Source organism: Tarenaya hassleriana, unplaced genomic scaffold, assembly GCF_000463585.1.
Source record: "Tarenaya hassleriana unplaced genomic scaffold, ASM46358v1 Cleome1, whole genome shotgun sequence".
Taxonomy (NCBI): Eukaryota; Viridiplantae; Streptophyta; class Magnoliopsida; order Brassicales; family Cleomaceae; genus Tarenaya; species Tarenaya hassleriana.
In genome coordinates this window covers 2489028-2513217 of record NW_010960187.1, presented here as the reverse complement: position 1 = coordinate 2513217, position 24190 = coordinate 2489028, and the positions used below count along the sequence as shown (strand labels likewise).

At 39.1% G+C, this 24190-nt stretch overlaps 5 protein-coding genes and 1 long non-coding RNA gene across 12 annotated transcripts in view; 2 read left to right on the top strand and 4 right to left on the bottom strand.

Moving 5' to 3' along the window:
* Positions 1 to 3473, bottom strand: part of LOC104824520 (3-oxoacyl-[acyl-carrier-protein] synthase II, chloroplastic) — a 3491-nt gene extending 18 nt beyond the window's left edge. The window contains exons 1-13 of the mRNA XM_010556624.2: positions 3391 to 3473; positions 2783 to 2988; positions 2485 to 2688; positions 2189 to 2299; positions 2008 to 2103; positions 1860 to 1905; positions 1577 to 1656; positions 1247 to 1315; positions 872 to 956; positions 520 to 674; positions 353 to 433; positions 117 to 176; positions 1 to 36 (exon numbers count right to left, since the gene is read on the bottom strand). The exon at positions 1 to 36 is cut by the window's left edge and continues 18 nt beyond it. Coding sequence (XP_010554926.2) covers positions 1 to 36; positions 117 to 176; positions 353 to 433; positions 520 to 674; positions 872 to 956; positions 1247 to 1315; positions 1577 to 1656; positions 1860 to 1905; positions 2008 to 2103; positions 2189 to 2299; positions 2485 to 2688; positions 2783 to 2968 — 1209 coding nt within the window. The 5' untranslated portion in view covers positions 2969 to 2988; positions 3391 to 3473. The remainder of the gene's footprint in view (positions 37 to 116; positions 177 to 352; positions 434 to 519; positions 675 to 871; positions 957 to 1246; positions 1316 to 1576; positions 1657 to 1859; positions 1906 to 2007; positions 2104 to 2188; positions 2300 to 2484; positions 2689 to 2782; positions 2989 to 3390) is intronic.
* A 1710-nt stretch (positions 3474 to 5183) lies between these two features.
* Positions 5184 to 9434, top strand: LOC104806525 (homeotic protein proboscipedia). 3 transcript variants are annotated; one of them, XM_010531474.1, is made up of 9 exons: positions 5184 to 5643; positions 5839 to 5894; positions 6150 to 6257; positions 6346 to 6969; positions 7065 to 7174; positions 8158 to 8628; positions 8732 to 8806; positions 8946 to 9040; positions 9143 to 9434. In XM_010531474.1, exons 2-9 carry the CDS (start codon positions 5858 to 5860, stop codon positions 9210 to 9212), a joined length of 1590 nt encoding a protein of 529 aa, XP_010529776.1. In that variant the 5' UTR covers positions 5184 to 5643; positions 5839 to 5857; the 3' UTR covers positions 9213 to 9434. The 3 variants fall into 3 exon arrangements, with proteins under 3 accessions (XP_010529776.1, XP_010529782.1, XP_010529790.1); XM_010531488.1 differs by having other exon boundaries at positions 5188 to 5643; positions 7095 to 7174; XM_010531480.1 differs by lacking the exon at positions 5839 to 5894 and having other exon boundaries at positions 5186 to 5643.
* Positions 9435 to 10069: 635 nt separating this feature from the next.
* Positions 10070 to 16236, top strand: LOC104806508. Its single transcript, XM_010531450.1, has 5 exons — positions 10070 to 11328; positions 11414 to 11476; positions 11570 to 12682; positions 15878 to 16052; positions 16155 to 16236. The coding sequence occupies exons 1-4, from the start codon at positions 10954 to 10956 to the stop codon at positions 16016 to 16018; spliced, it is 1692 nt and encodes a 563-aa protein (XP_010529752.1). The 5' UTR covers positions 10070 to 10953; the 3' UTR covers positions 16019 to 16052; positions 16155 to 16236.
* On the bottom strand, positions 11475 to 17094 carry LOC104806516. 2 transcript variants are annotated; one of them, XR_770626.1, is made up of 4 exons: positions 16769 to 17094; positions 16140 to 16228; positions 12296 to 12518; positions 11475 to 12216 (listed from the first exon to the last, which is right to left on the bottom strand). It is a non-coding gene; the product is annotated as an uncharacterized LOC104806516 (long non-coding RNA). The 2 variants fall into 2 exon arrangements; XR_770625.1 differs by having other exon boundaries at positions 11475 to 12518.
* A 1266-nt stretch (positions 17095 to 18360) lies between these two features.
* Positions 18361 to 19815, bottom strand: LOC104806501 (probable galacturonosyltransferase-like 1). The gene has a single exon (XM_010531440.2). The coding sequence runs from the start codon at positions 19673 to 19675 to the stop codon at positions 18593 to 18595; it is 1083 nt and encodes a 360-aa protein (XP_010529742.1). The 5' UTR covers positions 19676 to 19815; the 3' UTR covers positions 18361 to 18592.
* A 1424-nt stretch (positions 19816 to 21239) lies between these two features.
* LOC104806477 (TSL-kinase interacting protein 1) overlaps positions 21240 to 24190 on the bottom strand; it is a 6235-nt gene continuing 3284 nt past the window's right edge. For 3 of the 4 annotated variants that reach the window (XM_010531403.2, XM_010531411.2, XM_010531419.1), the window contains 8 exons: positions 24016 to 24190; positions 23622 to 23750; positions 23347 to 23504; positions 23017 to 23255; positions 22617 to 22932; positions 22097 to 22519; positions 21865 to 21996; positions 21240 to 21774 (listed from right to left, as the gene is read on the bottom strand). In XM_010531403.2, coding sequence (XP_010529705.1) covers positions 21592 to 21774; positions 21865 to 21996; positions 22097 to 22519; positions 22617 to 22932; positions 23017 to 23255; positions 23347 to 23504; positions 23622 to 23750; positions 24016 to 24190 — 1755 coding nt within the window. In that variant the 3' untranslated portion in view covers positions 21240 to 21591. The remainder of the gene's footprint in view (positions 21775 to 21864; positions 21997 to 22096; positions 22520 to 22616; positions 22933 to 23016; positions 23256 to 23346; positions 23505 to 23621; positions 23751 to 24015) is intronic. The other variant, XM_010531427.2, reaches the window with a different exon arrangement.

Below are 24190 nucleotides of genomic sequence, written 5' to 3'. Positions count from 1 at the left end.
CCGCTCTTTCTTTGGACCCACCAGAAGTTTTGTGTCCTGGTTCAATTTGTTATGAAACAGTACAAATTACCACTCTGCATTACATGATCTTTCGGTAATAGACTGCATTTCCTTACCACTCCTTCGTCTGGATTCTCGAGGTTGATATTTGGATGAACCCATCCGGTCCGTATTGCCTGTAGAGGACAACAGAGATTGGCATGATCATGAAGCAGAACGAGGAATTAAACATACCGTTATAGTTTTTATCCATTAAACGTGAACATTTTTTCTCCCAGAAAATACGATATTATACAGCATTTCCAGCCTTTTAGAAATGGGTAATGTCTCTTAAAGTTTAACAATTCATTACCTGCACGGTGGCGACAGCCTCTACTGCTCCAGCTGCTCCAAGCAAGTGTCCAACCATAGATTTTGTCGAGTTCACCTTCAGCTGCCAAAATTTTGATAGAGCTGGTAACAAAATCACAAATGCAGCCCGAAATAAATGTATTTAATCGAGGGGAGAACCAAACTCACTTCGGGGTTTTGGCCAAAACAATGAACAAGGGCTTGGTATTCCTTAAGGTCTCCAGCAGGTGTTGAGGTTGCATGAGCATTGATATAGTTTACATCTTCCCTGGAAATCCCGGCTTGTTCTAGTGCATTCTCAATGCATAGAATCACTCCAGCCCCTGCACATATTAGAAATCTAATTCAACGATAAGACAAGGCAACAAAGGAATCGAAAGAAAAGACTAAGAATATCAATTTTCAGCAACTAATGGAAGACAATTTCCAAATGTATGAACTTTATAGATGGAAAACAAAAACGAGAAGGCAACAAGTACGTCTACGCTACAATAAAAAGAGATAGTGGAATGTGTACTACCATCAGGCCGTGGCTCTGTCATGTGATACGCATCACATGTGAAACTCCCACCAAGAAACTCAGCATAGATAGTAGCTCCTCTTCTCTGGAAAACAAGAACAGATATATACACAAAACAACTTCCATAACGAAATATAAAAAAGCATTCACATGGGTTCAATGAGAAAGAAAGATATAAGAACGAAGGACCATAGCAAAGGCCACAAATTGCATTTGTATTGTCGCACTTTGAAGAATATAGGTTGACAGAAAGCACGAAGCAAAAACTGCAAAGCTATAAAGAATCATGCAAAGCTTTAAAGAATCAAGATCCACATTAACAATTGGGAAATTTTGACAAAATCATGTTTGCTCATTGGATAGGCGCATGTGTACCTTAGCATGCTCAAGTTCTTCCAAAAGCAGAACTCCAGCCCCTTCTCCCATCACGAAGCCATCTCGATTCTGTCTTTGCAGCCAAGATAAGTTAATAATTTTCGAACACAAAATGCAATCTTCTACCAATATTTTCTTCCAGCATTATTGAGAAACATGGAAAATCCCCACCCACAAAAGTTTCTTACCGCAGTTTGTACAAAACAGCCATGAAAATTTAAGGCAATAAAATGATCACCGGTTTTAGTAAAGAAGATGCAACAGAAAATTTTGGCACAACATAGAAGTAAAAATGAAAACAAAGGCACAGAGAATGAGAAGAGAAATTACACTGTCCCAAGGACGTGAAGCTTTGGCTGGATCATCATTCCTCTGTGAAAGAGCCCGACATGCCACAAAACCTCCCAAACCTGCAGTGATACACAAAAGATAAGATTTATAAAGGACCAACCCAGTTCGTCCCCGTCTAGTGGGGGTGCTGGGGAAGAGAATATACTAGGCCACCTTGCCCCTACATTTTAATGTAGAGAGGTGGATTCGAACCCGCGTAAGAACAAAATGTTCCAAACAAAAACAAAAGAGAAGCACGTTATATAAGAGAAAGAACATGTACCTATTGGAATAATAACGGAATCAGAGCCACCACAGAGCATTATATCCTAAACATTTTGGGGAAAAATAAAGTAAATGTTACATGGAAACAGAATCACATGAAAATACTGCAAGTTTGTTGACTAGCATGTTGAGAGCAGATTACATACAGCTTCACCTCTGATAATATGGTTTGCTGCGTTCAAAACACAGAAGTTACTTGTCGCACAAGCAGTTGAAATAGAATAGTTCGGTCCCATCCATCCCTAATTTATCATCACAAAAGAAATATCAATACTAAATTCATGGAGGTCATCAGAAATGAAATATCAATACTAAATTAAATCTGACCAGATCAATGGCAAGCATAGCAGAGCCCATGTTTGTTGTTGCAAAAGGTACACAAAATGGATTCATCTTCCGGTAGGAGATACTCAAAGCTTCAATCGCATCATTAAAGACCTGTTTCAAGATAAACCGTTTGGGAAATACAACAATTAGCAATACATTTCACAATCTCAAATTATATCTTTTCTGACTGTTTTTTTTAATGGAAAACATGGCTAGCAATCATATGAATATGACCCTCGAGCCAAAATTACCCCTGCATTTTTTTTACATGTTCAAACCCAAAAACAGGAAGGTACCTTCATGCCTCCCATTGCAGAGCCAATCAAAACTCCGCATTTAGTTTTGTCTAACCCGGCCATCACATCTTCAGTTATCCCACCATCAACCAATGCTTTCTTGCCAGCAGTTAAAAGATAGAGCATGAATTTGTCCATCCTTTTCGAAAGTTTCGGGGCAACCCATCCTTCGGATGAAAAATCTTTGATCTCTCCAGCTATTCTCTAATCAAAACGAAGAAAAAAACAGCCAAATCAAGTGCAATCCAAAAACACAAATGGAGATATTCATGGTAAGAGATGCCGAGAAGATGGTTACCGTTGGAAATTCAGAACAATCAAAATTCTCGATCTGGCTAATACCACTTATCCCTTCAAGTAAGTTCTCGTAAAAGGTATCTGGATCATGACCTAATGACGTCGTAACTCCCATACCCGTCACGACAACCCGCCGTTGCTCTGTACCAGGTTTCTTTTTCGCCATGGATTCCTTTTCCAGCTGCATTGTGACTGCCACGGCTTCACCTAGAAACCACAAAGACAAGAAGACAGTTGATAAATTACTCTATCCTCATGAAGAGTTCGACATTGTGCATAACCTCATATAATTCCCTTGGAAAGAAACATAGTAAACAAATGAACATTTCAGATGTTATTCATCCAAAAGAAAAGCCAATCTAATCTTACCATCTTCCCTAATTTTATCATTCTTGCAGTAAATTAAACCTAGAAAACAACAATGACTAAACGATTTGGAGAATATGTAAATCCTCCAAGCAGAGGAAAGAGCAACAAAAACCCATATTATAGGAGCCGGCGAAAAAAACTAAGCTTGTCAACTTTCAAACAATGCCCAGAAATTCAAATGAATAGAAATCCCAGATTGGAAACACAAAAACAGTAGATTTCTGAGGAAGAATGTTATACCGGAGCGGGATGCTCGATTCAATCTCCTCTGCTTCCGATTCAAGGAAATGTTATTCGATCCAAACAAAGAAGACAAGGCATTGTTGTTGCAGTACTGGTCGCATGGTCCGAACACCAAACAGGAACTCACCAGCGCCTGAATGCCGGCGGATCCACGGCCCCCAGCGGCCACTGAAGCGGCGGGGGGGTTCAAAAGCACTCTTCTCCGGCGAGCCAAGCGGCGGCTACTCCGACTGTCGGATTCAGTTCGGTTCGGTTCGGTTTTTGCACAATAAAATTATAACCAAACGGTTATATTTTTCGATTTATTCGGTTCGGTTTTAGATCGGTTCGGTTCGGTTATGATATATTTTTTTAAAAAAATTATTAATCTTACATAAATTTAAAAATATCTATTTAATGCATAGCGGAGATGCGTAACAGGAAGACGAACCCAACATGGAAACTAACGTTGGGGGAGCTGAAATCGAAGAAGACCCAGATGCAGCAAAACGAGAAAATGGGTGATGAGAATCTAGCGGGCGGACATGGATTTCGAGGAGAGATTTAGAGGAATCGCTGTCGATCTCTCTCCCTCCCTCCGGGCGCGTGTGGAGTGTCGAGATGCGTGAATTCGTGCGTCAAGATTGCCAAGTCGGCCTGTGAACACCAAGCGATGCCAAGCGAGCTAGCGAGCGAGCGAGAGAGAGAGCGAATAACAATAATTAATTAAAATATCGAAGGCCAGAAATATTATTTTATTTTATATAGTTATGGAAATTGTCATCCTTGTTAAAACGAATGGCTATTTGAAAAATAAGACAGTGAGTCAGCACACAAAGCATCCAACTGGTCAACTCAACACCATATATTCCTAATATCAATTACATTTAAAATGTAGAGTACTATATATCATAGTAAAAAAAATAACTTTTCTAATTCAATAGAATATAAGAGAAATTAAAGACGGAATTCTCAAAGTTTCATGTGATAATAAATTTATTTAAATTTTAAATTATTATATTTTTTAATTCTGAATAATTATTTAAAATTAATGATAAATTTTTTATAATCTGAAAATTCACCAAGTTTTTGATCCAACTATATCTCACAGAAGACCGGTAAATGTCTCTTTCCATGTATGAGTTTAAATCATGTAAAAACATATTTTGTATGTACTCCTACCGTTAGATCACCCAAACTTGAGTTAAAAATAATGACATTGTAATTTATTATATATTAAAATACTACATCTTATATTATTCAATATTAAACAATTTTCTATTTTTTTTATAATTCTCTATGATATATAAGTTTGTATATTTTTTATTCAGATTTTAGTTATATTTGAAAATACATAATCATATATATATATGATTGGGTAAATGAGTATGTATGTGTATATATATATATATATATGAATGTAGTTATGTAATATGTATACAAAATAAAAACACTAATCGAGTTGGGACGAGCCCGTCTGTTGGCCCATAAATATTTAAGGCCTAGTCGATAAATTTTAAATTGACTTCAAATTTATCGGACTTCACTAATAACTGGAATAAATTCATCTTTCCTTATTTAGAGAGAAACCAAAGATATGGTCCAAAATTCTTTTTATTATTATATCCAAACAAAACTTGAATGGAATCCAAAATTCAAAATATTAATGAATAAATATAATTTTAGAAATCAATAAATTTTTAATTAAAAAACAACCCGACCCAACACCGACTTGCAACTCCCAGCAATCTGTCCTGAATTTATCAGCTTTCTCCAACGTCTTGTTGCTTTTACTGTTTCTCGGTGCTGTTTTTTTTATTTAATTTTTTTTCCTGGAAAATCTAATTGGCTTAACAACAATACGAAAAGGAAAAGGGAACTAAAATAGGGGATTAATTAGGAACATCATCGACGACAAATCTGGAATGTGTAATGAAGTGCGAAGAAACAAATGGGCGATTTGGGGAGAAAGATTAAAAGGGAAAATTAATTCCTGGTTTTGGCTTTTCTCCTTCCACAAGAAAACCCTAGAGCGTTATCTCCTCCCTCCCTCTCTCTCTCTATCTTTCGTTTCTTTCCCATCTATCTTCTGGTGTTGTTCGATTCGATGTAGGAAGACGAGCGAGATGGGAGTTCTGTTTTGATTTCATGCAAGACCCATTTCCTTGATTTCGCCTTCTGCTTTGAAATTTCCTGGCTTTTGCGTTTCTCGAGAAATTTTCCAAAGGCGAGACATAAAATTCTGGGAAAATCCACAGACCATGACGGAAGGTACAAGAATTTCGCTTTTTCCCGTGAATTAATGATCCTTTCACGATTGTTTTTTTTCTCTACATTTTTATGTATTTCCCGCAATTGTTTTCAAGCTTCGGTGTTGTTACGCCTGGTTTGAATTTTTGTTTCTCGTTGGGTCATCGTTTCTGTGAGTTCACCATGGGATCCGCGTTTTCGCTTACTTGCTTGCAGGGACGGGAGTGATCAGGATATGAATTCGGGAATTTTCATCGTTTTGATTGGATTCGGTTGGCTTTTGAGTGTTTGGCTACCGAGAAAATCTCTGAAAAATTTGCCGAATTTCAAACCCTTAGTCTCGAATGCGTGTTAATCTGGGCCGGAAATGCAGAGATCTGTGTTAATTTGTTAGATAGACGTAAACGGATGTCTGATTCCGGCCGCTTGTGGAATGGCATACGTCCAGTTCTTGGTTACTGACAAGTTTTTGTTTCCCTGAGCAATCGGGCATTTCCTCATTGCATTCCGTATGTTGTTTCTGGCAGATTCAGGCGAGATGCATGTTGACGGAGACAAAATCTCAGCAGAAAACAATAAGAAGAGAAGGCTTAAAACGCCTGCCCAGGTTATGGCCCTGGAGAATTTTTACAATGGTAAAAAATTTGGCTGTTGCTCGGTCGGCTAGAATTCCGTCATGCTCATTTGTATGCATTTTACGAGTTTTGATTCGGTTTTATGCAGAGCACAAGTATCCGTCCGAAGAGATGAAAGCTCAGCTTGCAGGGGAAATAGGACTAACAGAAAAACAAGTTTCCGGGTGGTTTTGTCATCGGAGATTAAAAGACAAAAGATCATTAAAAGATGAGGGAAACGCCACTGTTGGGAGGCAAGATCGGTCAAGTGTTGTTATTCAAGATCGTGGAAGCGGGCATAGGCAAGATTCATGTGGTAGCACTAAGCAAACAGATTATAAGAATTTCGAGCCAAGGGAAGTTGAAAGCCAAAGGCTTTATGGAAGTAAGTACATGGGGAATGTTGATGGTGTGGATAGTACATCCTCAGAAAGCAGCTCGTCATTACATGAACGCGTTGTTTCTGGAAAAGATGTCCGAGATGATGCGGAAACTTCTAGATACGTAACGCGTAATGGATCTGCCACACCGGTAGACACTCAGGTTATGAGAAACTATGGATATAAGCCCTCGGGCTACTTGAAACTGAAAGGAGAAATCGAGAATGCTGCTATTATTGCTGTAAAGAGACAGTTGGGAAGGCATTACCGGGAGGATGGTCCGCCTCTGGGGGTTGAATTTGATCCTCTTCCTCCAGGCGCGTTTGAGAATTTACCAAACGAAATAGTTCATGGTAAGTCATGATGATATGTACATTTTCGGTTGGTAAAATGGGGTAGAAATCTATTTCGCTTCTCTCAAATGCATCACCTCTTTATCTTTATCTAGTTGGCCCTTCTCTTTCAACTGTTTTGCTAGAGCCAATCTATGTCGGGAATCAACGAAGATCTAACCATCCACATCTTGCTGGAAATAGGAAGAACCCTAGTCCTTGTCCTGTAAGTGATTGTGAGAAATTTTCTCTTACATATTACTCAGTTTTTATGGTAGGTGGAGTTTCCGGGAAACGCCGATTTCATATTTATAAATATCTATCCTAAAATGCTTCATCCCTGTGGAAAGGAACACTAAAATCGTAACTGGTATCATTTTCCGCGGGAAAGTGATAAGTGTCTCACATTGGAAAATGAGAGGGATTTGGTCCAATATATAAGTAAGGGTCAAACCTCCACTCTAAAGCTAGCTTTTGTGGTGGAGTTAGGACCTAAACCTTATTAATTGGTATCAGAGCCTAACTCTCTACTTTCCGGTGGGCCTTTGACGGGCCGTTCTCCTGCGGACATGCGGTCGACTCGGTGGTTGTGGGACGGTCGGGAGAGGAACGGTCGGGAGAGGAACGATCAGGAGAGGAACGGTCGGGTATGGACCGAGAAGCCGCCAGTGATCGAGAAGCCGCCATCGACCGAGAAGCCGCCAGCGACCAGATTTGCCCCAGCGCCGTGGACGTCGCTGTCTAAAGGGGGCGGTATTGATAAGTGTCCCACATTGGAAAATGAGAGGGATTTGGGCCAATATATAAGTAAGGGTCAAACCTTCAGCTAGTTTTTGTGGTGGAGTTAGGACCTAAACCTTATATTCCTAACTTATCTTTTGGCTGATAGTCACGACATTTTATACTCAAGGCACCCATGGCTAGAAATTTATTTCCTCAAGTGCATAATGCCCAACTGATCCATGATGTATTTTTCTCTTGTGAAGACCCGTGTTATGTTGCTTTCCACGATGAAGAATGGGGAGTTCCTGTCCATGATGACAAGTATGTAGACTCAACCCATTTTTTGCTTACCCGAATATGATTTGAAATTCAAAAGATGCACTTTACACAGATGCAAGATATACTCGTTCATAGGAGATTTGCTTTGAATTGTAACCTCTGGTCTTTGCATCTAATTTCTCATTTTTGTTCTCAATATCCTTATAGAGATATGAAGCTCATGACTCGAAGATGGGCTCTCCGGAACCGTTTTTGGAGGACGAAAACGATGACGACGCAATGGTTGGAGTCGGACCCAGTTTTAGAGGCAAGAAAAGCCATCAACAACCGAGATTGAAATCCCCATCTCTTAACCATTTCACCACATTTCCCAATCCCAACTCTCTAAAAGATATGGGCAAAGATTCTCCCCTCGAAACCCCTCTATATAACAGCAAGAAGAGTTGGATAAGCTCCAAGCCTGGACCCGAAGGTATGAGAAACGATCCGGTTCCTAACCGCCATGATCGGTATAGCAGCAATCTTGAAATTAGTCGGGCTTCCCCATATGATTATGATAACCATATACCTGAGACGGGTCACAAAAGCGGACATTCCGCTAAATCTTCAAACCTGGTGCCTGCGAGTGGCAAGTCCCCTGACTCAATGGAGAGAGGTCTATCTTCTGGGAGGGCCAAGGTTTGTCTGGAAAACTTTACATTTCTGCTTCCTTGCTGGTTTGCTTTTTCGGGGAAAGATAACAATTATGTGTCTTGCTTGATGTCTTAATCCTTTTTAACAGGTAGGAAAGTATCATGGGGAGAGGAATCCTGTGAAAATGTACAGGGAGAAGTTGCATGTGACAGATGAACCACCGGTGAGTTTTATACCTTAGATTAAATTCCCTATATAAAATTATAAATATATAACTTGGTTTCATGAGCGTTTTTGTATTTTATAAACTGGATCTTCTTCTTCGTGTTCTTGGGTCTGGATCTTTTTCTTGTTCTCTCAAGGTCCCCAAAAGAACGAAACAAAGCTACCTTCAGCACTGCTATACGTCAAAAGCACCATACAATGAGATAATGGGATGTAAAAGCCAGACAAAAGGGTAGGTTTTTTTTTTTACAGTTTTGATTCTTGTAGTAATTTTACAGTCTGATGGGATATTTAAGTGGTTTTGATTTGGATCATAATAATATATATATCGCAGATCTTGTCTGGAAGTACCGTCGAGCTTCAGCGAGGACGAGACAGCGGAAACCAGTTCTTCCATGGACTGAGAGAGTAGTGTATAAAAAGCCTTTAACATTATTGACATGAAAACAATCTTAGATTTTCCGGTTACCCACTGTACCAAATGGGTTAAGCGTACCGAAATCGAAGATAGGGGTTTCGGTTTGTATATATGATGAAACCGGTGGGGGGTTACGATGTGGAAAGTTACCGACTGTTATTGGTGCGTTATGTTTAGAGCTTTCAGTAATTTTAGTATTCGTAATTTACGGACCAGACGGAGTACTGAATCACTGGTTCAGGTGGCTGGGCGCAGGTATTTCGGGTATCTCACATAATATAGATATAATTAAAGTCTTTAAAATTCTGTTTTAAGATTATATGGGTCGAATTATCTACACACAAATAGTATGTGTAATAATGAATTATAAGATTGCATTGCAATAACACCGATTTCAACAGCTGTTTTTTTTTTTTTTTATCAATGTTCATTTCCTAGGCCCTTATGCATTATTTGGCCCACAATAGCATAATATACATTATTTGCTTTTCTGGCTATTTCTTAGCCCTCACTTCATTCCATACTTGTCACTTTTTTTTAAAAAAAAATTCCTTGGCCTCTCTGCTAATCTGCTTTATGCTTTTATTTTTCTTTTATTTTTTTTGTTAATTTTCGAATTTTTAATGTTTTAGTTATTATTTCCTAATCATTTTCGATGCCGATGTTAATTTTATACAGTGCCAACGTGAATTACATGATTACTAATCACATCACTACTTGTGGTATTTTAATTTTAATGGGTTGAATATACATTTATCTAGGGATAATTACTAATTATTTATGCAGCTGATATATAATTTTACATTTAATGTTTTTTAATGATATCATATGCCTTTTCTATGAAAAAAAGGGTAAAGAGAACCCAACACTCAAGAAAGAATTGATCCCACGTTCACAAACCTCTTTTTATTATCGTGTTCAGTGTGTTTTGTTTTCGTTTCTCCTGTTTTTATCTTCCCTTATCGAGAGATGGCTAAGGAGACTTTGACCTCGAGCCATGGCCACCAAACGGAACTGCTAGAAGAGGGCCCTCACACAAAAAACTGCGAGTTCTGCGTTTTACCGAAACCCGCATTGTATCGTTGTATAGAATGCAATGCAAACATGTGCGGAGATTGCTTCGAGATTCCCCCGAAAATCGCTCACTGGCTTCACCACCACCACAGCCTAAGACTAAAGACAACCTCAAAGCCATTACCTGGTCCAGATGTGGCGTTCCCCAACTATGGCGGTTTGGATTTTCTCATATGTAAAGGGTGTAACTACATCTCCCTGCCACGCGGGCGTTACGAATGTGACGGCATTTGCGATTTTCTCATGTGCGTCGAGTGTGGCGTATCGAAAACGAGCAAGAGGCCGCTCGGATGGGAAGGCGACGACGAGGGATTTCTTCGGCATTGGAGCCATGCGCACCAGCTCGTGCGGTGTAGGTTCAGAGAGTACGTTCATGTGGTGGAACAATTTCATTACGACTGCACCGTATGCGAGCTTCCGATGTGGGGTGTAGGTTATGCATGTGTTCGGCTATCATGCAGGCATTTCATACATGAGTCATGCATGGACATACCTCCCGTCATGTATCACCCTTTGCATCCTCATCCTCTCACCCATCCGGATTTCAGCCTCACTTCCGACTACCAAATGTGTCGGGTGTGCGGCCACTGGCTCACCTTGCGGAATCTAACGACGTTCAACTGCGATAGATGTAAGTTTGCGTTGCATTTCCAATGCGCCATTTCCGCTCTCCGGATGATAAAGCTCGAGGCCCACGAACACGGCCTTGTAAGCGTGCTCGTTGCCGACAACTTTCATTTCACGTGCCACGTTTGCAAAAAAATATCTCGAGCCACTGTCTCCGTTGTGCGCAATGCGAGAGATTCTTTCACGCTGAGTGTGTTTCTGTCCCTTCGGAGTTCGAACACGACCATCATGATCACGCTCTTACTCTTATGGATGGATTACCGTATACATCTCATCCGTATCTACAGAGCGAATATTCATGTGACATATGTGAGGGGATGATAAAGGGAGCAAGAAGCATTCAAGTTTACGGATGTGATGAATGCAAGTTGTATGCGCACATTGAATGTGTGTTATCTAAGGTTGGTTATTTTTTATATATTAAATATATGGTTATCATTTAATTAGTTCCAAATATGATATATTTTTTGCTGTTATTATATGCAGAAAGATGGATTTGTCCAGTTTTCATCATCTTTGTTGCGGAAGAATCATTCAAGTGATAAAGAGGTAGAAAATTGACTTCCAATCATATTATATAATATTTTATATTCATGTATATGTGTATGTATATAATAAAATGCCGTTCGTTGAATTATGCAGATAATTAAGAAGGCCATTCATGACCATCCTTTGAGCTTGCAAAATGGAACAAATAAACTTTGTCGAATGTGCATGCTTCAGATGGAGGGTCAAGCTTATGCATGTGAGGAATGTCATGATGATGATGAGTTCTGGGTTCATGAGAAATGCGCATCACTGCCTCAGACCTTACACGGCCATCCTCTTCACCCGAACCACGAGCTCGATCTCGCCAAACGTATTCTTCTTAGACGAGTGTTCAACCAGCAATCCCGCTGCAGAATATCTGCCGATAGAGATTGGTTTATATGTGCCGTTTGCGGAGACGTTTCTCAGGGATTTCATTTCTCCTGCCGCTCTTGCGAGTTTTTTGTCGATGTTAAATGCGTGCTCGATGCCGACAAATTCAGACAAACTTTCTACGACAAATACGCAAGAAAGACTCTGAATCACCCTCTGCACCCACAACACGAGCTAACCCTCGCGAATTTTAATGCAGGTATTCATGCACAGTGCCGTGTGTGCTTCGAAAAACTCTTAGGTCCATCGTACTGTTGCACAAAATGTATATCCTATAGTTACCATGAAACTTGTATGGAGTGGCCGCGTTTGGTCGAAGGACATCCTACTGCTCCTCGTCATGTTCTTCAGCTTGACGGTACAATCACCTGGCAAGTTTGTTTTGCGTGCGAGAATTATACGCACCACGGCTATAAAGTCATCAACGCGAGAAGACAAATATATTACCATCTCGAGTGCGGCAGCTCCTTGGCTCGTCCCTTTGATCGTCGACGTGGAGGTCATAGCCATCGATTCTATTATCTTCACAACAAGCCTAAAGGCATCCTCAGAAAGGTTTTTAAATGTGCCTCTTGCAGAGAGGAAGTGAGGAATTCGTATTATCGATGTCTTAAATGTGGTCTTTATTTCCATTTTGGATGTCTCCGTGACGCTGCATGGCTACCAAGCGCTGCAAAACACAAACACCATCAGCATCGACTCACACTCAAGGAGTACGTCGAATACGGAGGATACTACTGCGATGTATGCGAAGAACCGAGAGATCCTCGACATCCATCGTACGGATGCGACGTCTGCGAAATCGTCGTGCACGTTGAATGCATCATTTCCGAGGTACGATATATGTGCTATCCATATCTTATGGCATACAACAACACCAACAACGTTTTAATCCCAAGTTTATTTGGGGATATCCGTATGAATTCTTCGTTTACACTCATTTCGATTTTGGGTTAAATCTTCTGAGATTTGCAATATTTTCAAATCGTTGCTAACGACTCGTTTTCAAATTGAGTCTAGGTCTACCACTCTCATTCTTCTTCTATCCTGTTTCTATACCCTCTATTTTTCTGACCGAAACGTCTAATAGTCTACGTTTTATATGTTCAAACCATTTTAATCATCCTTCGCATAGTTTCTTTTCTATAGTTACTACTCCTAATTTCTCTCTAATACTATCATTTCATATTTTATCCATCTTTGTATGACCGCACATCCATCCAACATTCGCTTATCGATCACGCTCATTTCAGACACATGTTATCTTTTCGGCACCCAATATTCGCTACCATACATCAATGTGGGTCTTATAGCGCTATGGTAAAATTTTCTTTTAAACCATATAAGAACTTTACGATCGCAAAGAACCCTCGTGACTTGTTTCCATTTCATCAATCATGGTTTTAGTATGTGACTAACATATTCGTCACAACCCCCATCTTTTTAAAGAATTGAACCAAGATGTTTAAAATACGAGTTTTGAGGTATTAATTAATCCTCCTTGCAAGTTAGCTCCTACATCACTAGAAAATCTTCTACTAAAATCAAAATGCATATGTGCGGTCTTCGTTCTACTAAGTCTACAACCTTTAGCCTCTAATGTACTCCTCCATAACTCTAATTGTCCATTGACTCCTTTTCTGGACTCATCATTACCACGATATCGTCTCCAAACATCATGCACTATGGTACGTACTTAAAATAGACCTTTGGTACAACCCTACCGAGGAGGAAAAATCTCAATGTCACCTCCTATTTTTCGGACACTAATGATCGCACATTCATATATATCCTTCAATACTTCTTCTATGCTCTAACACTCACTATAAATCTCGATCATAAACTTTTTCCAGATCGATAAATACCATATGCAAATATTTCTTCATAACTTAAAACTTATCCATCAAGTTACGAATGAAAAAGATTGATTCCATTATAGAGTTGGGTATAAAACCAAATTGGTTTACGTAGACGTCGCTCTACGACAATATCTTCTCACAACTTCATGGTATGACTTGTAAATTTGATCCTCTATAATATGCATAACTTTATATATCCCCTTATTTTTAAAGATAATGACTAAATTGTTTCATCTCCATTCATTTTGCATCCACTAGGATTATTAAACAACCTAGTAAGCTATATTCTCATTTCTCCTAGATATTTCCACTCTTCAATAGAAATACCATCGATACTACACACTTTACCTATTTTCATCTTATTTAGTGAATCTCTCACCACTATATATATAATCCTTCTAGTATAACACGCATTTCTTTCTCTTGTGGTAGTCTTTAGTTGTATATGGTCGGTAGCTATACTTTTCTTGTATATGTCATCATCTTTAACTAGGTTGTTACATTCTTTATCCTTAATACATCTAACTACGTTCAAATCTCCAGTTCTCCTCTCTCTTTCTCTAGCTAACCTATATCTATCATTCTCCCCTTCTTTTGTTTCAAGTTTCTCATACATCTTTTCAAAACCCTTTGCTCTTGCTTGGCTAACGACTTCTTTGCCTTTTTTTTAGCCAACCTATATTGTTCGTATGCTTCGTTTGTATTACATTTAAATAATTTTCTAGATCACTCTCTTTTGTTCCTTATCGCCTTTTGTACTTCTTTACTTCACCACTATTTCTCTTTTTTTAGCGGTTCATATACTTTTGACTCGTCAAGTATCTCTCTAACAACACTATTGATGCTAGATGACATATATATATATATCCACATTTCATTAGCCTCCTTATCATCTTTCCATATATTCAATTTGAGTATCTCTCTCTCAAATGGCTATCGATATTGGATTTTTAGATCCCACCACCTAATTCTTGGTACATCTTTCTTCTTTGGACGTATAACCTTTTTCTTTATCTTGACATCTAATACTAATAACCTATATTGACTAGTTAGAGTTTCGTCCGAAATAACTTTGTAATCTCTATATAGAATACGATTTGACTTCCTCGTAAGAAGATAATCGATTTTGTTTCGGTTTTGTCCACTTTTAAAGATCATTAAATACGATTTCCTTTTTTGAAAATGCATATTTGCCAACATGAGGTCATAAAACATGACAAAATCTAGGATTTCTTAACTTCTTCACCTTTACTCCCAAAACCAAAAACTCCATGTACTAATTCATATTCTTGTCTATCTTTTGCGACATATCCATTTAAATCAATACCGATAAAAATAAACTCTCTGGACAGTATACATTGCATGAGGTTATCCATATCTTCCTAAAATTTTGTTTATATTCACTATCTAATCCTACTTGCAGTGCATAAACACTAATCATGTTGAAAGTCTCTTCTCATACCACTAATTTTATTAGGATGATCATATCTCATACTCTTTTTTATTGCAACCACCGACTCTTTCAAATACCTATCTAGAATAATACCCACACCATTTTTATTGCGTTCTTGTCCTAAATACCACAATCTAAACCCGTATTTTCTATTTCCCTACTTTTATCACCTATCCACTCACTCTGTTGGATGCATGCAATGTTCACACTCCGTCTACCCATCGTGTCGACAAGTTCTATCAATTTTCTCGTCAAAGATACAGTATTCCAAGTATCTACTTTAACCTTCCATTCAACGGAGTCTCCTTAACCTTCTTTCCATGAGATTTCCTATTATTTATCTTACCTAGATTTCTAGTAGTATCTAAACTATTAGAACTTTGGACTAACTTTTTTATCCACACACGTCCACGATGTGGTAACCCTGGTCTATTTAGCACTATATCCAGGCGTTGATATGATGCATCGCATTCGGGTGATGCTCTACACCCTTGCCTATTTTTCACTAATCTGAATTCTGATAATACGCATCGTAAATAGATTACGCCCCAACATTTATGTCATTTTTATTTATTACATGTAAGGTATGACATTGATCAGTTTTGTTGGTTGCTATCTACCACAAAACTCATCTTCCTTTATCCAGGTTTGGTACTAGTTAGACAAGAGCATTGGTTATATATATATATATGGCTTTAAACGTGTTGTTTTTGCTAGGAAAATGCCTCTAGTGTAGTACTTGAAGAGATTGAAAACGATGGTGTGATGATCCCGAAGTGCTCGAAACCCGGCCTCTACATAGCAACAAGAAGATCTGAGAGATCCTCGGCACTCATCGCACGAATGCGACGACTGTGAATACGCCATGCAAGTCGAATGCATCATTTCTGAGGTATTTATATATATATATATATATATATATATATATATATATATATATGCTACTCATATCTCGTGATATGTATATATGTATATGTACGTGTTGTTTTGCTAGGAAAATGCCTCCAGTGTAGTACTCGAAGAGGTTGAAAGCGATGGTGTGATGATCCCGAAGTGCTCGTCAAATTCCTGAGACATTATATGTATATAGTATGTAACTTCATTCATATTCTTAATTAAATATGAATTGTGGTGGTGGTTGTATATTTGTATATTCTGTATTATGATTAACCGGGTGGACTAATCTATATATTTTTCATTCCTTTAATTTCAAAAAACCTTTTTTTTATAAAATATAAAATAAACTATGAAATAACCAACTTTTCAGATCACATTCATAGATTCTTAAATATGATTCCTGAGACCTAATTCTCATGACTTTCTCGACGGATACAATTCTGCGGTTTCGGTCAGAAATCCAACTCCTCTTGGAACCGGCCATGAAATTTAGCATTTTTCTCTCAAATTACCAGTTTTCACGTTCAATTTTGATCCTCAAGGACCCTAACCCTAGAAGAACATGATCAATCCCGACATTTATAAACCCTAAGTTTACCCAAAACGCAGGCACTATAGCGAACCCAACTACACTCCATCCCTCCCTCCCTCCATTCATTGAAAATCATACAATCAGAACCGAACAAAAATGCACGGAAACAACTCGAATACCTTGGCGTCAAGATAGTTAACGATGACCTCTTCCGTACCTTCCTGAAGCGCAACCCGAGCGATGGCGCACTGCGACGACCGGTTCCCGTGATCTGATGAGCGGCGAATCCACCTGGAAGTTTCGATTTTATGTACTTTTTCAAGTTTGCGGTCCCCAAATCTGTTGAAGAATCAGCCACCGTGACGGTGATCGAGAATGAAAGGGGGGGCGGCCGGAGGTAGCCGTGGAAAGTGACACCGAATTTTGTCGGGAGAAAAATAGGCCGTTAGTTCTCTGAGATACATTAGAGGAGAAAGAGAGGAACGAGAGAGATAAGCGAGATTAGAGATCGACAACGCCATTGTTGTACAGCTTCTGTGTATATATATATATATGGGTCAGACAAATTGATATTGGGCCTAAAAAGGCCCATTACCGTTAGTTGGTAACCGGTTTATTTGGTTAACCGAACCGATCTAAACCAGGTCGTAGCCATATTTAAGATGCGTTTCGAATCGGGGTGACGTTTGTCTTGTAAGGTGGCTCATGATTAAACCAATGAATCTATAATATTATTATCAACATAGAACGTTGAAAAAAACTCACAGCTCGAGACAAACATCTGTTCATCAATGATGAGTGATTTCTCACTTGAAAAAAAACTGCTTGATCGTCGATCTTTCAGCCGTCGAATTTCCCGTTTGGTGTTGTTGTTGTTGTGTATGAAACGGATGGATGATCTAACGAAGAAAAGGGACACATTTTCTTGATTTCTCTACACGTTTCATCCGTAAAGTTATGTACTCGGATCAAATTGAATCCGGTTCCGTTCAGATTTGTTCGGAATTCACTGCATTTTTCGGTTTGTATAATTATTGGTTTGGTTTGGTTCGATTTGTACCAATAAGGTCCTTTTCATTTCTTCTTTGACCGGGTTTGGTTGGATTCAGATGTGTTTGAAAGGTATGGGCCGTCTAAAGCTATTCTTGGAATATATATATATATATATATAGAGAGAGAGAGAGAGAGAGAATAGTGTGAAACGTGTTGTGTTGGAAAATGATTAAAGCCATGAATTTCCATGTGCATCACTAGTATGGGCAAAATAATCTACATTTTTTTTATCTTACCCAAAATTATCTGATTGCAATGAGAAAATTTTAACAAGAAAGATAATTGGAGCTATTCTACCACGTGTTCTAAATGGAATGTTTTTTCATATTTTTAATCCCAATTATAAATAAAAAAACGTTTCTCAGTATGGGAAATAGACAAAATCAGCATCATAGGTGCCAAATTGGGATATATAAAAAAAAAACCCTCCATTACAAAAATGGAGACATACATTTAGATAGATCCATATCCTATATATTATTTTTTATCAAAATTGATTTTAGCCACGTTTTTACCGTACAAAAGAAAAAAGCACAACAAACCTTCCGGCGAGTTCCGCCGTACACAACCTTAGAATCTGAAGCCAATGGCAAAACCACAACGTGATAAAGATTAACTTTGATCCCATTTTGCTCCGTAGCTTATTTCCACACTATTATAATTTCGATTTAAAACCGATTAATTTAATAAATATCATAATAGTAATAATAAAGGGAAAGAACAGATAGAAGAAGAAAAGCTTTCTTCTCCTTGTTTTATTATATATTTTCTACGGATGAACAAGAAAAAATTTTCGATTTAATATACAGGAAAAAATCCGTATATTTTAAAAATACACACCCGAAACAAAAATTCGTTTTGCTCAATTGGAAATCCCAATATCGAGCCTCTCTTTTTTTTTTTGAAAAAAAATTATATATGTTATTTACTGGCCATTAATTAACCATCGATCATGAGTCCAACACGAACGGCGTTTGCAAGAGATCGTATGGCGCCCAAAGCGCGTCGAGCGGACACGGACGACCAGCGTCCAACCGCGCCCACGGCTTCCCTTTCCCGCTCCAATGGAGCAAACTCACCGGACCCGGATGCAGATTCCGACATAGTCCCCGGAAATTGTCGCCGCCGAGACCGTGTTGGTTCCACCGGTGATCCACCGGTCCGATCCGACCCGCGAAAACGAGCAGAAATGGCGGTAACGATCCCAGTTCGTAGATCCTCGTACGCTTCTGCATTACCATCCATTCCTCTATACGATCCGTGTACGAGCCAGCTCGCCATCGCGACAGGTCGATCACCATGACTCCGGTGTTGAAGTAACAGGGTCTCCGGCTCCGGTCGGAGAAAGTCAACGACAGTGTGGGGTTTGACCAGAAGGTTGTCGTGAAGTAGGAGGTGAAGTTGGCGTTGCAGTATTCTGGTGCGGCGAGGACGGTGTCCGGGTCGGGTCCGAGGTCAGTGGCGGCGAGTTTTGCGATGTCGTCGACGAGGACGAGGTCGGAGTCGAGGTATACGACGCGGCGGACGCACGGCGGGAGGATTCCGGCGAGGTAGCTCCGGGCGTAGTTGAGAGGGCAGTCTAAGGCGGAGCGGATGGAGGTGGAGATGAGGCGGGAGACGGCGGAGTCGTCAAAGACGTAGACCTTGAATTTCAGGTAAGGGAACGAGGCGGAAACGGTGGCGCGTAGGTTCCACGCGCCGTCGTTCGAGGCGGAGGCGATGAAGTGGAAGACTACGTTTTCCGGGCAGGAGGAGTGTTGGAGGACTGAGAGGATCGCGGCCATAGAGCCGCGGATGTAGGCGCCGTCGAGGGTCATGGTGACATGGACGGCCTGGTCGGAGCAGAAGATGGATTCTTCTCCGGCGGCGTTGGATTCGCCGGAGACGATTGAGGGGCAATCATCAGAGTTGTAAAACTGTGGGGCTTCTTTGAAATTTTGGGTAAATGCAGCGGCATTTGTGGGATTTACAAGAATTTGAGCTGCGGTGGTGATGAGTGAGAGAATCAGGATGAGGGATTGGCGTTCGGACATGTTTCATCTGATTCTCTCTCTCTGAATTGAAGTTTCTGTTTGGCATTGAAGGCTTTTAAATGAGAGAGAGAGAGACTTAGAATTGAGTTTTTTCTTAGATTTGGGGTTCTCGTAGAAGTTAATTAATTAATTAGATTCCAAGCACTTTTCATGACATATTTTTTATTATAAAAAAGCCTTTTTTGTGGTAAAACTTTATTTTCCGTAAATTTATAAAAAATTGAAATTTAATATTCTTATTCTTTAATAATGACGTGGGGGACTTCGTCAGATAGGAATAACTCGTTGCAGTGGTGCCACGGATAGAATATATTTACATCTAAATTTTGCTTAATTTCATATCTTAGTGTGATTTGAAATCTTTTTTAATAATAGTTATAAGGTTTTGTAAAAAAAAATAAGCTGTTAGAACTTTTACATTTTTTTTTGTAAATTTATATTTTTTTCTTTTCAAAAACATCATTTGGAATCTATTTTGATTTTCAGTCTATATATATAATTCCTCTTGCTTATGAGAATCAATATTTGATAGCTTGGTCAAGAATTCTTACGGGTGAGATGTTAAGCTTCGCTTCAAACCTCAAACTAAATATTATTTTCTGTAACGATTTTTTAGAATAAATATCTATTATGGTCCCACGTCACTTTCTGGTTTCCAGAAAAATGACGACAATTGAATTTTAGATAAAATGATAAAAAAATTAAATGATATGATTGATTGGACCCACTTTAATTTACAATAACAGTAACTCCCATTTGCATTTACATATATATATATATTTCTTTACGATGATTATTTTTGTATCTTTATATTTGTTTGGAGACTTTTTTGGTTCCGCTGACGATGAGCACATGGGTCGGGAAGTGGACTTCTTTTGAATTCTTGGTTCCCTAATAATTGCGACAAAAAACTTTGTCATTAAGAATACAATGGGGGGTTCCCTCCTTTTTTTCTCTGATTTTACTTTGAAGGTCTATGATAGGATCAGGGAATTTGTTTTCTTTCTTTCTTTTTATATATAAAAAACACAATTTATTATGCTAATGATTCTTTTAACTCTGTAATGACATAAGAGACATGTGTTTGAATGATATTTTAAAAAATTGAATTGAGGATAACTATTGATCTTATGATATTTTTTCGTTAGTAACTTTCTAAACCATTATTGGAATTGCAGTTCTTACTGTTATTTTGTAGATATCGAAATTATATTTTTATATACCATGTATGGTATATATCATGCATGATTTTGTTGTTTATCTTGAAAGTTCGAAAGATTTGGTAGCCTTAAAATACATGTGATTCGGACCTCAAATTCATAATTTACTTGCATAGTATATATGAGTTTTCATTGTTCATATAGATCAATGAGGTTCCCTTCTTGGTTCTTCAAGTCCCATTCTTGGAATTCCAGACATTTTCTTCCTGTATTTCCTGCTACCATTGACTGGCTTGCAGATAATTCTTGGCTCATCTAGCTCTAGTTCACATCATTATCGTCTAATTAATTATATTGCATTAGTGCCTAATTGTCAATGCATATACGAAAGTGAAGATCATTAGTGGGTGTAAATGAGAGCAAACATCCGATTATTTCCAGATATTTACTGTCCAGAAAAAAAAACTCAAATAAGGACGTATTAACCAAAGTAAATACACATGGAACATTATGAACACAACAGGAGTTAGAGGAGAGGTCCCGTGTCAAACGCTAAGACTTACATCAGCTTTTTTGTACATGAAGCCATCCATCCGCCCGTCCGTCCGTCTCGGACCAGTTTTTGTTCTGTGTTACGAGCCAAGAGTTCTTCCGACCACTTACCATCAACCAAACTCAAAACCATTTGATCGGGTTCATCATTATCATATGTTTGCACCAATGGATTTCATTCTTGTGATTTTGCAGGCTCGTGGTTCAGACCATGGAAGGCTGATCTTTCGATTTGTTCTCCGAGCCAAAGATCGAGCAGTTCTGAAACGCATCCAGGCTACTCGCTATCAGACGGCTCAAACCCCCGAGGCTGTCGCTTAGGATCAAATCCTCGTTGCTATACTTCGACGATCTGATATCTAGATCTAATGGTCCTAATGAGTCGGGCTGTAAAGTAGAACAAAAAAAACACGGTTAATCAGTGTATTGTTTGAGGGTTCGTACCGTTTTTGTTCCAGAAGAGGGTTTAGATTTTACCCAATATACATCTGCAAGCCCACAAAGTGTCGTCCTCTCTGGAGAATCTGCTGTATTTGGCTCAATTGGAGCCTCTTCCATTGGATCTTCAAGATCAGCGGACTTCGAAGGTAGATCAGGTTCAGGTAAACCCTGAGATGAAAGTTAAAAGATTAAAGAAACAAGACGGTTTAGTTCCTAGGTAATTACGAAAATTGCTCCAGTGGTATATGAAAGAGAGTTATGACAATACCTCTACTGAGTGAGAAGGTTCTGCATTTAATTTACTGGTACCTACAGGAGAAGCAACAGCGGACAAAGAAGCATTTGCAAGACGATTATTCTGGAAGGAGAATGTGTCACGTGTTTCTTCGTCGTCCCATAACAAGCACGAGCCAGATGGCAGTGTTAGTGAGGCGCCAATTTCGTTATGGTGTCGTAGAATATGAGCAGCAATTGCAGCATCGAAGGAGTCGGAGGCAAATGGAACGTCTTGCAAGAGGCATTCAGTGTCCTCAACTTGTGGATCGGCACAATCACTGTCTATGTTATCAGGTGCCTCGGAAAGTAGATCGCCAGGTGCCTCGGAAAGTAGATCGCCTATGCTAATGTTGGTAAGACTATCAGCCCATTCTCCCGCTGAGAGTGCGTTATCATTGCCCACATGCAGATCATCCTAAAATTGTACACGCCAAAGCAATTACATCAGAAAACACAAAGTTGCAATAACCAAAAAGCTTAATGAACATAGAGAACTTAAAAAGAAATAGCACATTATCAATCTGGTCACTGGAGCTCATATTTCCAGTCTCCTTTTCGTTATGTGGACCACTTGCAGAGATCTGTTCAAGGTTTTCTCTGGATTCTGCACGATGAGCAAGGATTTCACTGGAGGGACCTGCTACACTTTGGCTGGGCTCTAGAGATCTTGATGGTTCAGCCGTTGAATGCAAAGATAACGGTGCTGATTCAGCAACATGCCCGATCACCTCATCCACATTCATATCTTGCTCAACTTGAAGACAGGAGGCTGAAATCGGGGCTTGAGAAGTTAAGGAACCCCATGCACTGCGGATGAACCAACCATACCTGGAAACAGTTTTAAATTATCGGCTATCACGTGAAATGATCAATCAGAAAAACCCTGCAAAACCTTAAAATACGATAACAAACCTTAAGCGGAAAACAGAGGGACTTCCAACCATTGAATGCACATCTCCAGCGCTTAGAAATGAGTCCTGTGTCCATCTCTGATGAGACATCACAGTTTCTTTTCGTGCACTGTAAGGAAAAAGCATAAGATCTCCAGATGCAGCACTTGAATTTCCCCATTTGCGATTAAGATGTTCCAGTACGGATGATATCTTCTTGCGATTGCTAAGAGTAAGTTCTAGATGTGGATTGTGTTTACCCTGTCAACAATCAAATCAGTCTCCATTGTAATGTCCATCACTGGTCGGTAAACCATTGCTCTGACTGAAATAATTTGTATATGATACTTACCGTTTCCAAGGCTCTTCGAGTACATTCATCAATTGGAAACAACTGAAGTTTCAGCTTGGTTGCCGACTGCATGTTGGTCTCGTTGAGAGGATTATGATCAGAGGAACCCAAGGAAAGCAAAGATTTTCCGATGGACTGATGTTCAGAGGGACCAGAATCTAAGATAGAAAGAGGATTGCATTCAGAACTTTCATATGTTAGTCCTCCGCAAACTACCATCTAGGCCCATCTCAGCAAATAAAAACTTAAATATCATCCAATATTGGCAACCAAACCTTTTCGACAATCTATATTTTTGTCGATTGATGCTCGTTCCAAATGTTCAGCAGCATCAGCCACCAAAGAAACGCCATTTATTGCAGCCTTTTCCCATCTCCTATAAGCTGGTGAAGAGGAAAGACCTGCTTAAGAACAGATAGAAACAAGGCATACACCAATTTTGAGAGAGCAAACTAGGAATCATGTTCAGAAACTTATCGCAAAATTGGAAGATTAAAACTAGAGCAATCTAGGTAAAGCACTCAATCATATACACACAGTAAATATCAAAATGTGAAATGGAAAACACAATAATTGGCCATAAAAAACTATCATCTAACAAATATGTGCAACGTTGTAACGTGGTACCAAAATGGTATCAGCCCAAGGGAGGAAGATTATATAAAGAACCTTGTTTTCGTCGTTGTCTTCCACCTCTGCTTGCTGCAATATCTTCTTTTTCATCCCCATGACTAATGCCTAAGCTTTCACTATGTATAATAGATGCTCTTCCAGGTCCTAACTTCTGAATATTTTGGCTGTCAACAAGAATCAATTTCAATGAACGGTTATCCACTCCTCTTTC